A 16,348-nucleotide genomic window follows, 5' to 3' on the forward strand; every position below is an offset into this window, starting at 1 on the left:
CGGCACCCGTAACCATTTCAACGTTTGCTAATTAAATGAGGCACAAAGATCATAATACAAGGTCACAGTGGCTAAGCATCCAAGCAGCTAACTCCAGACAGAGCACAATACAGACATGATATCGTATAATGATAATGTGTAAAACATATAAAAAAGCTCCACCAACCCGTGCGGCCGCAGACAACAAATCGAGGTACTCAATACTCTTCAGTGCCTCGCTGTGTCGCGCGCCGGTGGCCATTCTTCCTCGGCGCACCACCGCAGTACGTGCTGGTGCTAGCAAAGAACCTATATTGCTCTTTGGTGCCAGACAGTGTTACATAACATACGCAAGCTAAGGTAAGAGTGCAATTGTTTCATGATATAGCGTAGTTATATAACATAAACTAGAATACATAGCGTTAACGTTGCAGAGCGAACGTGAGTGGAGGGTGAATAACGTTACTTTTTTGAGCTAACCAGACCGCGTTAGCTCTTTAGCGGCTAGCATTAACAACATGCTAACGTTAGTCGAGATACCGCGATCGAGATATAATTCTACTATTTCGGTAACGTTATTTAGTTCTATCTTCAGTTCATAGTTGTACAGCTTCACGTATGGATAATACACATGTGCTTAATTTGAATGTTGTACAGTGACGTTACGTTCAGCTGAGAAACATGAAACATGAGCAACATTAGCTATCTTAGCTGCTTGCACAATGTAGCGTTAGGCCGGATTGCATGCATCCTCGACTCGAAACGTAAAGCACAATTTGCACCACAGTGGAGCTTTTCTAGATATGCAGGCATTTACTGATGTAACAAATGCCAGTTTAGATGAGCAGAGTTTCTTTCACGCAGATCACAAGCTAACAACAGCCTGCTAACAGGTTGAAATCAGGTCAGGCCCAATCGGTTAATCAAGGCCTGTGCTTCTCTCACATTTTGACTCGCTTCCTTCGCGTCTCTTGTCAAGGCGTCTGTCAGTCCATTACCTTTTCGCAGACTGAGTGATTCATATATTGGCATATTCTACAATTCATGTTTTGTCCCGATATTTGACATTGATTTCAAGAGTTCTTCCTGAATGAGGATGGTTTCAGTTAGTCCATCACCTTCTGGTCACGTCAATGTCCTACAGTTCATTTTGCATCTTCTTCCTCCTGGTCTGAGGTGATTCTAGCCTGTCTCTCTTCTGTCGCTGTCCCCTTTTCTAACCTTCTTCAAAGTGCTTTTAAATTGCCTCTCATGTTCACTTTGTAATAATAAGTTTAGGGCTAAGTCTGTTCAGTTGACTTATGTTTGAATTGTGGTCATTTTCCTCCATTTGCTGTGGCTCAGTGCTGTTGCCTCTCAATTTGTCTTTGTTTTCTTTGTGGAGACAGCATTTCAAGAATGTCCCTACCTCATTGTGTTTCAGCAGAAATAAGACATTTCCCCCTGAGGAGAGTGGAGCCCTTGACTCTTAGACTGGTTTCACACTTTTCAAATTCACCTGACAGAAGAAATCAATCTTCCCCCAATCCTTTAGTAAAATAGACTTTTTTTGCTACCTGCTTTAATCCGTATCTTGAGTCATCGGAGACTTTTTGAGGCCCGGAGAGCAGATCCAGCTTGTGACGTAATGTCTCAGAAGAACCAATCAGGCGGCTTTGCCGTAGGTCGCGGTCTCCTGGCCGCCGCAGAGACCTTGAACTTCAGCATGAGCGAGCAGCGTTCCGGCCCCGCCGGTCGACCCATGGTGTCAGGCATGGGGGCTGGCGGCGGCGGCATGGACGGCCAGGACCGCGGTTCCCAGATGCCCCGGCGCGGCGGCAGCCATCTTGGCAGCACTATGAAGCTGTTCGCCAGCTTGGGGTTGTCGCCCGCCGACCTGGACGCTCTGGCTCAGATCCCCGAAGAGAACATCAGTGTGGAGACGCTGCCTCACCTCCTCATGCAGCTGAAGAGCCGCAAGGGCGACGCGGGAGAGCGACGCATGGCGGCCAACCCCCGGGATCTGCCTTCCATCGCCTCCGACACGTCCTACCGAGGCGGCAGGGAAGACTGGGACGACATGCACATGGGGAGAATGGGCGGTCCTTCCATGGGGCAAGCTTCGGCCCGCGCCCAGCACCCCTCCGACTTCGGTTCCGGCTCCATGCAGGACGTCTCCTCGGCCCGGGGGTTCGATTTAGATTATGGCAACAGCGGTGGCGGCGGGAGCAGAGATCGGCAGTATTCGGAGCTTTCCCACCGCGATTCCTACGGTGGGCTCGACATGGGGCCCTCGCCGTCCGACCCTGTCTTTATGCAGAGGAGGATCGGCTCCCCGTCGCACGGAAAAATCCAAGACTTCTTGGGAGTCATGCCCCCCATGTTCCCCCATGTCTGCTCTCTTTGTGACTTTGATGTGCATTCCACCATGGTGAGTACCGTCCAAACTCCTTCCCTACTTTTCCTCTTGGACTAACTTGTTGTAAATGTTCTCATTCATTGAATCCAATCCAGACACTTGGGCTCAGCTCATGTTTTGTGTCTTCAGTCCACTTCAGTCCAGGTGAATTTGTAATCTTCCCTGACCCTCACGTTCTCCATTGACTGGAAATCCAATTTGCACCATTTAATTGACACATCTTCTTCTAGTCTGTATGTCTTCATTTTCTTACACATACAGCTGAAATGCTTCAGGAATATACAACTAGAGATGGATCTCTTAAGTTTTCAATCAGCCAAATCTCTTTAACATTCTTACAATTTTATCGATGGGATGTGGTGCTGCACAATGACTCTAATCGCAATAACAATGTCAGCCTGTGCAATTATATAACCACAACAGGCTGCATGTTTTTATGCTAATTTAAGTTTGTATGTTTGAGTTGAGATACCCATTTCAAGATAATCAGTAATCTGCGCATTTTTCCTGATAACGAAGCATGTGCAGGCTTCAGCATTAACCATGCCCTCTCTGGCTTACTCTTTGGCCACCAAATATCCCATGCAGGTGGCCCTCTGTGGCCCCACACAGTGCAAGCCTTCACCAACGCAACGTTGCAGTTGCAGTGCACACTACTACACAAACGGCCCAAATCATTGGCACTTTTTAGTTCAAAATGCGACAAAACTGCGGTCGGTACAGTAACGTTACTTTAACGTTGGCACAGTGTTGCCTACTTCACATTTCTAAATATCCAAAATGTACTATAATAAAGAACAGTCTGCTGACACATTAAAGTGATCATCTCAAATACATTCATGTAAATAAATGTCTGAGACTGAGTTAACACAATGGTGGTGATTGAGCCTATGGCCCATTGATGGAAGTCTTAGGCATTTTCAGTATTGCAGCATTTATGAACTGGGTGTCTGGAGACACCCCAGAGAGGGCCGATAGGCGGAGCTAACACAATAGACTCACTCTCTTCAACTGCCGTTACTTAGGCCATGTCCACACGGAGACGAGTTTAGGTGTATCCGCTAAAGTTTTTTCTCGTATAGACGTTTCGTCCAGACGGCACCAGCATTCTGGGAGTATACGCTCATTTTTGAAACCGGGTCCCAGAGTGAATAAATCTGAAGACGCCACCCTTGCATTTCCGTGTTTACAACCCATACGCATCTTTCCTGAACCGATGGCGCCATAGTCCCACCTCTCTCCGCCAGCAACAATGGCTTACAGTGCACTAGCGTTCGTGCTACAGCAGCTACTGAGCCTGTTAGGGCTCTTGCAGCAAAATATAATGCTCCTCTATTACCACCGTCAGCAACAAGTGGACACGGAGAACAGCGTGTACAACATCCTCAGGGCTCCACACATCCACCCCTCCCCTCCCTTCATCGGATATTTCCCAGAAGGCTTAGCGGCGGCTACATTTTTACAATAACGCAAACAAAATCAGGCTAAACGTGTTAGATAGAAGTAATATTTATTTTTAATACAACATGCAATTCTGGAATATTTTAATATTGGTTGAAATGAAATGTAAACCCTGAGTGTAACGGACATACTCGGGATGCTCTATATCCCTCGCAAATACAACGTGTCGTGAATAGGGAAGTGAGAGGTTTGACAACCACACGTTGCACTGTAACGTGGCAGCGTTACAGCGCCACTTACCGGCCTGGCATATATACTACAGAGGCTTCAGTGGTATTCAGTGGTTTCATGTGGATACACACATTTCTTGAAACTATTCCGTGTTTATGGAAAACCTTTCTTAAACGGAAAAAGAAAATCGCTTCCGTCTCCGTGTGGACATGGCCTTAGTCAGCTAACATTACTGTAGGTTCCTGAGCCCTGACAACTCTTGTGTGAAGTAGGATGACGACGAGCTACTTTTTTCCCGCCCGTTACTATGGCCGCACAAACTGACTAATGTCACTATGCAACAATCTTTGGATCTCACCTGAAAATACCGCTCATCGCCATAGGTGTCGCCAAAGAGAATGAAACTGAAATTTTTGAGATTATCACTTTAATGCAGAAAAACAAAAACAAACATCTATGAGAAAACTTACATAAAGAGTGCCTATTAAGAGTTTTGGGCAGTACTGTACGCAGTACTGTACGCAGTACGCAGTGCCTTACTGACGTAATGCAGTATGTTTATAAAGAAGCAGAGTTTTCAATTGAAATACATTGCATACATATTTTTATTCTGACTTCATTGGTTGTAGTGTCACAGTTAAGGAAGGTTGTGTTAAATTTCCTTTTCTGTATTGTTTTGACATACGTTTACATTTGGGCCACCAATAATTGATTTGGGCCACCAAATTTAAGGGCTTGGTAGCTGAGGCCAGTTCTTAAAAATACTAGCATCTATCCCTGAAGTGGAGACTCATGATACAACTTGTTTATTATATCGCAATATTGTCCACAATAATCACAACATGACTTTTCCACAAACTCGTGCAGCACTAAATGGAATGCTTTGAAAACGAGTTTTGGGGATTAATTCAGGTAATTCCTACATGATTCAGTCCTGGGGAAAACCATCTGGGCGTCTTCAGTAATCCTCGTTTGTTAATTTAGGAGTGGAACCAGCACACTAATGGGCTTCGCCATGCTGAGACCCGGAGGCAGCTGCTGCAGATGTAAGTCACTGAAGCACACTGATAGTCTGAAGCATCGTGGCCTTGTGCTAAATAAATGCCTTTCCAATGGGGAGAAATAAACATGTTGAGATTCAGTATCGGGAGGAAAGGAGGAAGTGACACCATTGGTAAATGTTCTCCTGCTGTGTTTAGGTATCCAGACTGGGACCCTGGTATGGCCCCCAGCAGAGGGTAAGAGCCACACACACATACACAGAGATCTTACTATACCTTACACACAAACGCACACACACACACACACACACAGATCTTACTATACCATCTCTCCAATCCCTACGTACTTTTTTGTAGAGCCCAACCAATACTGGATTTTTGTGGCTGACGCCGATACCGATTCCGATATTAGGGAGCAAAACAAAAATGAAAAAACAATATTGATATATCGGCCGTTATACAACAGGTAGTTCCGGCCGAGCAATTTGATTGGACAAGAGGGATCCTATGAGTGCCTATATTTCACGATAATGCACTGGCGCTTCACTGTGTGTAGATCACTCCGCTTCACAGCTGCCCTAATCAACAAAACGCTTCACAGCTCTAGAGTAGACCGTAGTAAAGTAGACAGCCTGCAGTTAATTAGGCTGATTAGGCTACATTTTCAGCAAAGCAGAAAGCTGAGGGGACTATTTTTGTTGGCGGAGGAATAAATACAGAAATCATCTATTTTCTCAGCTTTTTGTCATTTTTTTAATCAGCTTTGTTTAATAGAACTGTTTAGGGATGGGGGAGAGTACTCGGGTACTCGAGTACTCGTTTGTAACGAGAGTACTCGAGTACCGTTTCCGCTGTCCGGGTACTCGCCCCACCCCCCTCCCCTATAAAAATGGCCGATCTAACGTTAACAGCGTCTGGCGAATCGCCAGCAACACAGACGTCCATGTATATTAACGCAATCTATATTCAGCAGATGTAAAATAAACAAGATTTGATTGCAGTTGTTTTCCGTTCATGGCCAATTTATATATAGATGTGCAAGCAAAGATGGTAACGTTAGATGTTTTTTACTCGGACGGACCACTTTGACTAACGGACCCCTGACAGTAACTTTGTTTACCATAGCCAAACGTTCCGTGTTTCACCACGGGCGGGGACCATCACTCGGATGTTGTTGGTGGTTTTTGCGGTTAACGTTAGCGAACATTATTACTGTTTGTAGTTATCATGTTTGCAGTTATCACTTTTTGGCAGAACACCAGAGTTTTTAATAAGTGGATTTACTTAACAGTGATCAAGAAGCAGTATGGAATGATTACCGACATGTATTGGGAATTACTTTTACTGAGGTAGGCTAACGGCTAACACCGGATCACCTTATCACAGTCAATCTGTAAAAACTAAAAAGTGCACCAGGCAGCGCTTTTTCCATGCAAAATTGGTAATGTGTGTGAAGTTGCTGTGAACAGCCCCATACAAAGCAGATCACCCCTGCTCTCATCACAGGCATTTGGCGAATGCTAATGGTAACTGCTTAACATAGCCAAACTTAGGATCTTTCATGTGTGTGTGTCGTTCCCCCGGGAGGGGGGTGGGAGTACTCGAGTACTCTTTCATAACAGAAGGAGAGTACTCGATTGTTGTCTAATATTGGCACTGCTGTGATTATCTACGGCACTCGGCCTGCGGCCTCGTGCCTGCGACCGAATCACAGCAGTGCCAATATTAGCCAACAATGCACTCCCTCTCGTGTGATATTGCTTAAATATACTTATACAGTGGAATCCGCTTATAGTGATCACGGTTATAGCGACCAACCGCTTATATTGATCAAAAAGCTTGGTCGCGAATCATTCCTATACACATGCTGTTTAAATAATTCACTTATAGTGATCAATACTCCGCTTACAGTGATCAGTTTGGGCCTTGTCCCACCTGAGAACAATGGAAAATATGTTTAAAACTACAGTAAGCCTATAATTTTTTTTACTTGCATTACAAAATGCCAAAAATGAGCAAACGAGATACAGCAGCAATACTCGGTGCATGTCGGTCTGTATATGGAAAGATCACAGCATCTCTGTGGAGAAATGGCGGCGTCTGTCTGTGAGACCGCTGTGTTTCAAACAGCTGGAGGCCTAACTTACTGTATGGATTTTTAAAGTCAATAACATTCCTTTACTTTATATGTACTGTATTCATGTCAATACATATACAAATGTCAATTAGATGGTAATCTGCATGAGAAATAAAGACAAAGAAAATAATCTGTTACGATCATCCACTTATAGTGATCAATTTGACCCGTCCCAACTTGATCACTATAAGAGGAGTGCACTGTATTATGTATACACACAGGGCTTAAAATTCACCTTGCAACCTGGGGGGGGGGGTTCCACTGTAATGTTCTTTAGATAGGGGAGATTTATAGACTTTGGGGGGGGGGCATTTCAGCCGATACGATAACCGACAAATATCTGCTTCTCCTGTCCGATAAGCAATAATAATTTCACAAGGGGCACGGTGGCGCAGTGGTAGCGCTGTTGCCTCACAGCAATATGAAAGCACTGTAAAAACTAAAAATTTGAAGCCTTACCTCCAGGATGAATGCTTATCAGGTAATTCAAGATGTTTTGTTGTTGCAAAAATGGCTAAATGGCAAAAATGTCTTTGCACCTTTTGCGGTTTCCTGGCATAAACGCCGGGAAGATGGCAGATAGGCGAATCTCCCAAAAATGTTGGCAGGTTCCTTTAAATAAAGGGTAAATAAATAATAATGTGAGAGATTAACACTTTCTCTCATCTCTCAGCGGGGGGTCTCATCTCATGGATACACCCAACCTGTCAGCGGGGCTGCTGGGACCGGCACCAGGCCAGTCAGGAGGCGGAGGCATGCCCTCCAGCTGGGGTAAGCTCATTATGTTCCTCTGGTCACATGATTTGCCATCAGGGTCACTAAACTTCACAACAAATCAGGTCCCCACAGTCATGGAAACATCATGGAATCCACCTCTTTATATTGGATTTGAGTGATTCTTGAATTTGACATATACCGTAAATTCCGGACTATAAGCCGCACCGGTGTATAAGCCGCACCTGCAAAGTTGACTATTTTTTTCTTATATAAGCCGCACCGGACTATAAGCCGCGGGTGTTTTAATGGTATTTTTTTTTTTTTTTTTTTTTTTTTTTTTATTGTGTTTTAATGTTTAACTACCATATGTAAGGGTTCATGCACAGAGGGGATTGTCGGGAAAGAGATGGCTGTTTGAGGAAGCTCCCATTTATTAACATTTCAACAAAACAACATAACACAACACCACCTGTGTTGTTTTTTACAGTGCACACAGTGTCATACAGTGTCATACAGTGTGGTGAAAAGAGGGCAAGAGAGGAAATTAAAACTTATTATAGTTATATAGGATTTATAGTTAGAAAGAGTGCTAAAAAAGAGAGATTTTTTTTTTTTTTTTTTTTTTTTTTGGAAAAAATCCATAGATAAGCCGCACCGTTATATAAGCCGCAGGGGCCAAAAAAGCCCAAAAAACGGGAAAAAAGGTGCGGCTTATAGTCCGGAATTTACGGTATATTGATTCTTGTATTTTACACACACACACACACACACACACACACACACATTTATTTATTTATTTATTTATTTACCGTAAATTCCGGACTATAAGACGCACCGGTCTATAAGCCGCGGGACCAAAATTGACTATTTTTTTCTTCTATAAGCCGCACCGGTCTATAAGCCGCGGGTGTTTTGATGTTTAATTACCATATGAAAGGGTTCGTGCACAGAGAGGAATGTCGGGAAAGAGTTGGCTGTTTGGGGAAGCTCCCATTTATTAACATTTCAACAAAACAAAACAAAAGTCAGGTCACTAATCCCCAGACAAAATCACACAACAATAGGCTATATGTGCAGCAAACGGCTGTAACCAGAGAAGTCAAGTCACTAACCCTCGTCTTCCTCTTCTTCCTGCGTACTGAAACCACCAAAGTCCTCATCTTCAGTGTCGGAAACGAACAGGTTCAGGGTGGCTTCGTCAACCACTCTCCTCTCTCCTTCATTGTCACTCAAAACCAACGAACTCCTCTTCGTCACTGTCGGCATCGAACAGCCTCTGAAGCCTCTGACGGCCCTCAGCGCCAGCTGTGGCGGTGTCATCCTCTTCATCCCGCAGCAGTCCAGCGTTTTGGAACCCGTTGGTGATTGTGGATGTTTTCACACTCCTATAATATTCCGCTTCTACTGCTCGTCTTGTTGTGAATATTCCTTGATCTTCCTTTGTGTGAATTCGCCGAAGTTTGTGATTTTCTCCTGGTAGTCGGGGGAGGGAGTTGGCCGAGTGGCCGTTTGCTTACCGTAATTACCATATGTAAGTGGTCACGCACAGAGGGGATTGTCGGGAAAGAGATGGCTGTTTGAGGAAGCTCCCATTTACCGTATTACCGTAACATTTCAACAAAACAACATAACACAACACCACCGTTGTTTATTTTTACAGTGCACACAGTGTCCGCGGTGTGGTGAAAAGAGGGCAAGAGAGGAAATTAAAACAGAAGTGGATTTATAGTTAGAAAGAGTGCTAAAGAAGAGAGAATTCCGTTTTTTATTTTTTTATTTTAGTTACTCACAGTACTATTGACCAGTCCAACTCAAAAGATATTCGGCAGTTTCACTTTGAGCTCTTGTTCCGCCGCTGTCCATCAATGGTTATGACGAGTCTCGCTGGGTACAGTACGCCAAAGCGATATCCATTGACTCGATGATGCTGTTGTATGTTGCGCGTTTCTGTTGCACCAACGCGGAGGACGACGAAAAAGCGCGTACCCTCCCAGGTGAGGGGCTTCTTCCCCGCAGCCTGGAGGATGAGTTGACGGTCGGGCCAGCGGAGTAGGCAGATGAAGATGGCCCTCGGTGGCAGGCCGGGGTCTGGACGTGGCCGAGGCGCCCGGTGTGCCCTGTCCACCTCTGGTGGTTTCTCGCCTTCCTTCAGGTCCAGGATGTAACACAGGATTTTGCCACGAAAGCGTCCATGTCACCCATCTCAGCTCCCTCTTTTACATTGATCAGGCGAATGTTATTTCTTTTACTCCTGCTGATTAAGTCATCAACCTGCGTGTGCAGGGTTTCGATTTTGCATTTTATCCATTTTCGGACTCACTGTGTTGTTTTTGTCCTCCAGTGCGCGGATGCGCTTTTCCGCATTATAAACTCTGTTCACGGTTGCCTTAGTTTCTTTAGTGAGTGAGTGGATGGACTTCTGCACGTTTTCAAACTTGTTTTCAAGCTGCTCAAAACCTCTGAGCGATGTCGGACTTAATCGATAGTGTTTCACGGCGTAAAAGTTTAGCCCAAGCCGTCTATCTCCAGCCTCCAGCAGGTGAGTCATTTCCTCATTCATGGCGTGATTGCTTCGTCTTTTTCTTTCTGCTTACCTGTGTTGTGTTATGTTATGTTATGTTATGTTGTTAAAAGAGGGCAAGAGAGGAAATTAAAACAGAAGTGGATTTATAGTTAGAAAGAGTGCTAAAAAAGAGAGATTTTTTTTTTTTTTTGGAAAAAATCCATAGATAAGCCGCACCGTTATATAAGCCGCAGGGGCCAAAAAACGGGAAAAAAGCCGCGGCTTATCCTCTTCCCCCCTAGCGGGCCCGCCGGCGGGCTGAGCCCTTGTCATCTCTCACAAATGACGCTCTACAGCAGCCTAGGAAGGACTCAGTGAGACATACAGCACACCAAAATGTCGGGAAGAAACGTGGCTACAAAACTCTGACAAGCATTTGTATTCAAACGAAAAATAATTCCAACCCCAAGCAACAATATCACCATGTAGTAAAAACAAGAAAACCGTGCATGCCTGCGTTTACGTGGTGATTTGTTTTTGCGAGTGAATCTTTTCTCTCCAAATGAGGCGGCTTTCGAAAGCTAACACTCTGCTCTTTCTAAAGAGGTATAGCTCGTTTCTGAGAGATGAAAACTCACTCAGTAGGCTGTCAAAGAACAGCAAAAAACTGTTTCACGTTTTACAGATAAAACTACAAGTTATGTCTTCCTTTGCTGTTTTCAAATCAAAAGTTGTGTTTGACTTCATAAAAACGCTACTAATTGCTACTCCTAATGCCTCTTCATCATCTTAAAGCATTGTTTTTTACAGTCATCGTGTTTACAAAGCCATATGGAGGATTTTACATGGAGTGGTCATCTTCACAGAATAGACGAGCTTTGGGTTCAGTCGACAGCATTTCCTGAAAAAACTGCCTGACGTAAATTATTTCAGTCCACGTCGATTCTATTGGCTCTGACGCTTCCAAAGAGGTGTCAATCATCGAAATCGGCCGATGGGGTCCCGAGATAGCCCTCTGCGTATCGCCCCAGGCTTTGCAGGCAAATTGAAGAAGCCCTTTTGATGCATTTCACAGAGTAAAAATACAGATATAAGGCTTGAGGGTTATCCAAACCATAACGCATATTAACTGAGTACCTATAGTGATATGTAAATAGGAGAAAAAAAAGGTATTTCAGTGTTCTACCATAGAAAAGTCAAATGGCACTCATGATGCCCAAAATGTGCCCAGATCAGGTCCGCCTGGGCCTACATGTAGTAAATCATCTGTCAAATTGCTCTGGTTCACTTTCTAAGGATTTGCTTTGATACAAGCACTCATAAGACATTAGTCTACTGCTCCATATAATAATTTGGCTACCAACCCATGATTTTCAGGTGCTTTTCATCCAAAATAGTGTTGTTTTTTTTGGGCGGAGCTTGAATTTTAATTTTTTTGCCATGTTCTAACTGATTTTACTCTGATACAGTACATTTGTAATTGATTCTGACACTTCTACAGCAATCTCACAGGTGTTGGCTAGCTTTTGAAAAAAATAATTTTCAGAAAATACCCTGTAGTTGTGGAGATATACTCAATTCAGTTCAGGCATGTCATTTTCGGCAGGTGAGCTGAAAAATAGGCTTAGGGGTTAACAGGTTATAGTCCGGAATTTACGGTATTTATTTATTTATTTATTTGTTTGTTTGTTTGTTTGTTTGTTTGTTTGTTTGTGGAAAATTCAAGTTAGCCAGTAAAGCTTTCTCTGAATCAGAATCTAAATGTGTGTTATGTTGTAATATGTGAATCATATTACAACATGAATCATATTACAACATAATGTACTAATATGTATGTATGTGTCCCAGGAGGCGGTGGAGGGCCTGGTCTGTCCGGAAAGAACCAGTCTCACCCTGGACCCAAGGTCAGACACTGATTTGTTTAACACAGCTGAATATAGACATGTGCATGCTGATCAGCTCTGAGTCTGTTATTATCACCCCCCCCCCTCCAATGAGTCTCTTTTTAGTGTACTTTTCTAAAGTTTTTTTTTTTTTATGTCAATCATTTTGACCTCTACTTTACTTAACGCCTCATCACAGAACATAGTGTCATCCAGCAACAGAAAGTGGATGAAGGTAAACTGACAAACTGTGGGTCATTCACAGAGAGGAGAGGAGTCTGACTTGAATTGGTTTCTGCACTTTATTTTCTCATTTCTAATGTTTCAGTGAAACACATTTATACCCGCCCAAAGTCAAATCCAGTCAAGAACATCGAAAAATAGGGAATTTTAAAATGGAAAGCGTTTAGGAAGCTCGTAATTCATTAATTACATAATGTCCTCATGTCATACAGTACTAGTCCTGTGTGAATAGTTACTTTGCTCTTCATTCAGTCCTGTTGGGCTCGTAAAACAGTGAAGGTACCACTGTGGACAGCAATGGGTTCCCTGTGCAGAGCAGTAGCTGAACCAAACCCACTGTTGACAGAGCAGATAGTTTTGTGCAGAGCAGCAGCTGAACCAAACCCACTGTTGACAGAGCAGATAGTTTTGTGCAGAGCAGCAGCTGAACCAAACCCACTGTTGACAGAGAATCTAGTTTTGTGCAGAGCAGTAGCTGAACCAAACTAGGGATGGGCATTTCTAGCAAAAACACTATTCGAAATTCGCTGGCCAAATTCGAATTTAATTCGAAATTCGAAAATAAAAATAAAAATGTAAAAAAAATTAAAAATGTAATTTTTTTTTTTTTTTTTTTTTTTACATTTTTTTTTTTTTACATTGACATTTTCGAAAATAAAAAACAGTTTTGACAATCATGAGTGGTTCATTAAATATTTAGTAGGCTCAGGTCTGAGTGCCAAAGGGGTGCCAAAGTCACCCCCTCTCCCTCTTCATGGGATTTCATCCGCCATTCATTTTTCCATAAACCTTGCTTAACACATTCAGTGCCAAGGACGTCTGTGGACGTCCTAAAAAAAAGTAACGAGGAGTGCCAAGGACGTCTGTGGACGTCCTAAAATCATAATTCATATTATTCCATAATTCTGCTGTTTAAGGTCGTACCTAGCCAGTGAGCATGAATCCCTTCAAGGGATCACACGGCGCCACCTTAAACATCGTCACAGGAGCTGCTCCACCCACCTCAGATCCTTTACTTTGTACAGGAGACAGCGGAGAAAGTGGAAACCGATGCATGCTTTCTGCCAGAGCCGTATATATTGCTCTGTCTACAGCGGACAGTGGGCTCGGCTGCATCCGCGCTCACAACTGAGCTCTTATGCTTCTATCTATCTCCACACGATTTCCTAGAAAGCCAGCATCCGAAGCCGAACGGCCAAGCCTTTTCGTTCAGTCGCGTTTGCCAGCGCGCATCATTTCCTTCTTGATGGGCGCTGGGATCTGTCCGGGGCAAAAACGAGAAAACAAACTCTGTGCGTGTGGGAGGAGCCCGCAGCTCAGAGGTGGAGAGGGGGGAGGGGGGGGGGGGGGGGGGGAGGAGGGGTGTGTGGCACACAGGCTTCACAGAAACCACACCACACGCCACCACATCAGAAAACACCAGCCAGAGTCAGTGAATGTGCTCGAAATTAGAGTGCAAAAGGTATTCATAAAAGGGCCTATATCTTGGAAAGTAAAAAAAAACGACAGAAAACCCTTGAAAGTGCACTTTTTTGAGAGGCTGTAATTTCATAATGGAACTGTCTAGAAACAAAATTTCTTCTTTGGAAGAAGCAGGAGTGTTCAATGTTTCATTAAAGTCCAGCCCCGTTAATATAGCCATAATAGAAAAAATTCTATAGCTGTTTTCAACTGAATGGAAGTGAATCTGGCACAGGCTCCAGACAATTTTACTGAAGCGCTGTGGCACTCAATGTGTTAAAATGCTTATAAAAATTGTTTTACTTGCTCAAACCAAGCGATTTGACTATACCTAGAATAAGGGGAGACAATGCAACATTTCACTCAATTTTTTTTTTTTTTTTTTTTTTTTTTTTTTTTTCCCGAATTTCGAATTTCAATAATAAAAGTCGACCTTGATAATAACAACGATTATTCGAAAATTCGAAATTCGATGCCCATCCCTAAACCAAACCCACTGTTGACAGATAATCTAGTTTTGTGCAGAGCAGCAGCTGAACCAAACCCACTGTAGACAAAGCAGAGAGTTTTGTGCAGATCAGTAGCTGAACCAAGCGTTTCCTCCTCAGGGGAGGAGCAGAGTGGTCGTGGCCAAATACATGAAGCCGTACAGCAGCAAGAGTCTGGTGTCCATGTGCGAGCCCTTCGGCTGCCTGAGGAAGCATCTGGTGCTCAACAACAAGGTACTGTTTCTCTGCACGGGCTCAAATACAACTGTCAAACATGGAAACCATGTTAGTAGCGACGTCACTTATCTATTGGCCCGCCCGATATGATTGTAACTGCCAATATTTTGTGGATTGTGTTGTCTCGGATGCATTGCATATCTTTCAATAGCATTGCATATAACATTAACGGGGCTCCTTCTTCTGCTGTTAGGCGTTCCTGGAGATGGACACGCACCAGCAGGCTTTGGACATGACCAACTACTACCAGCAGAACCCGGCCAACATGTACGGGAAGCAGATCACCTTCTACATTTCCAAGGAGTTGATGGCGATTAAGGATACCATGGTAAGCCATCTGCTCACATGAACTCACATTGTTTTCGTTCTGCGGTATTGTCTGGCCTCCAGCCCCGGACGGCACAGGCGTTTTCAGAAATGACAAAGTGCACGGACCAATCGGCCTCGTAGTTGACATTGTAACCGGCCAATCGGGGACACCGCTGGCAAAATGGCAATGGCTGCTCCCATTTGACTAACAAACGGACAAACTAACTTTCACCGACGGAGACTGATCCATGGCCTTGCATGCGTCTGATTTGTTCCGTGTTGTTTTTCACCTGCAGAAGGACGGCCGGCCGGGAGACCGACGGGTGCAGACAGACAGGCAGGGACAGACAGACTGGCAGGGACAGCCAGACTGGCAGGGACAGCCAGACAGGCAGGGACCGACAGACAGGGCTGCCAAAGGGCGCGGCGGCCAGGCGAGCCAGGTGATCTACTTCTCCAACCTGCCCAGGGAGGAGGACAAGAAGATGGAGCTGCTGACCGTCGCCGGGCGCTTCGGCACTGTGGAGAAACACCTCTTCTTACGAGAAGACGAGGTACACCTTAAGAGAGATTTCCCCCCCTTCCCCAAATAATTTTCAGGTATATAATTGATAAAAGAGACACACAAAAAAAGGCTTTAACAATAATATAATGTTTTACATAGACATTATCCCACGGACACAAGTCTCCAGCCCCCCCCCCCCCCCCCCCCCCCTTCTCCCCTCAAAGACAAATTCCTCGTTTGTGATATGATTACTCACTATGGCTATTCAATTATCTTGAATCTTGGATAAGTTAAGGGAAAATAATAGGAGTTTAGGCAGCACCGGTTAGTTTACTTCCTCTTTTCATCACTCTGCTCCTGTCTGTCTGTCTGTGTCTGTCTCAAACAGGCGTTCGTCCAGCTGGGAACCCCGGAGGACGCGGACATGCTGGTGAAGTATTACGCCGTGAACCCGCTCACCATCAAAGGCCGGCTGATCCGCCTCAACATCTGCACCAAGTACAAGACTCTCAAGTGAGTCCAGAGCTTCAGGAGATGCCCCAGAGCATCCACATCACTATTACTACATCACTACTACTAACATCTGCTTCAGGAGATGATCCAGAGCATCCACATCACTATTACTACATCACTACTATTAACATCTGCTTCAGGAGATGATCCAGAGCATCCACATCACTATTACTACATCACTACTATTAACATCTGCTTCAGGAGATGATCCAGAGCATCCACATCACTATTACTACATCACTACTATTAACATCTGCTTCAGGAGATGATCCAGAGCATCCACATCACTATTACTACATTACAGAGCTTCAGGAGATGATCCAGAGTATCCACATCACTATT

At 44.2% G+C, this 16,348-nt stretch overlaps 1 protein-coding gene across 2 annotated transcripts in view; it reads left to right on the forward strand.

Moving 5' to 3' along the window:
• The first annotated feature begins 253 nt into the window (after positions 1-253).
• Positions 254-16,348, forward strand: part of matr3l1.2 (matrin 3-like 1.2) — a 37,313-nt gene continuing 21,218 nt past the window's right edge. Inside the window, exons 1-10 of one of the 2 annotated variants that reach the window (XM_083653870.1) lie at positions 254-339; positions 1,406-2,389; positions 4,994-5,055; positions 5,209-5,247; positions 7,821-7,918; positions 12,216-12,271; positions 14,563-14,676; positions 14,873-15,007; positions 15,285-15,542; positions 15,882-16,006. In XM_083653870.1, coding sequence (XP_083509996.1) covers positions 1,607-2,389; positions 4,994-5,055; positions 5,209-5,247; positions 7,821-7,918; positions 12,216-12,271; positions 14,563-14,676; positions 14,873-15,007; positions 15,285-15,542; positions 15,882-16,006 — 1,670 coding nt within the window. In that variant the 5' untranslated portion in view covers positions 254-339; positions 1,406-1,606. Of the gene's footprint in view, positions 340-1,402; positions 2,390-4,993; positions 5,056-5,208; positions 5,248-7,820; positions 7,919-12,215; positions 12,272-14,562; positions 14,677-14,872; positions 15,008-15,284; positions 15,543-15,881; positions 16,007-16,348 lie in introns of both variants that reach the window. The other variant, XM_083653869.1, reaches the window with a different exon arrangement.

This window comes from Poromitra crassiceps (genome assembly GCF_964638095.1).
Source record: "Poromitra crassiceps genome assembly, chromosome: 17".
Lineage (NCBI taxonomy): Eukaryota > Metazoa > Chordata > Actinopteri > Beryciformes > Melamphaidae > Poromitra > Poromitra crassiceps.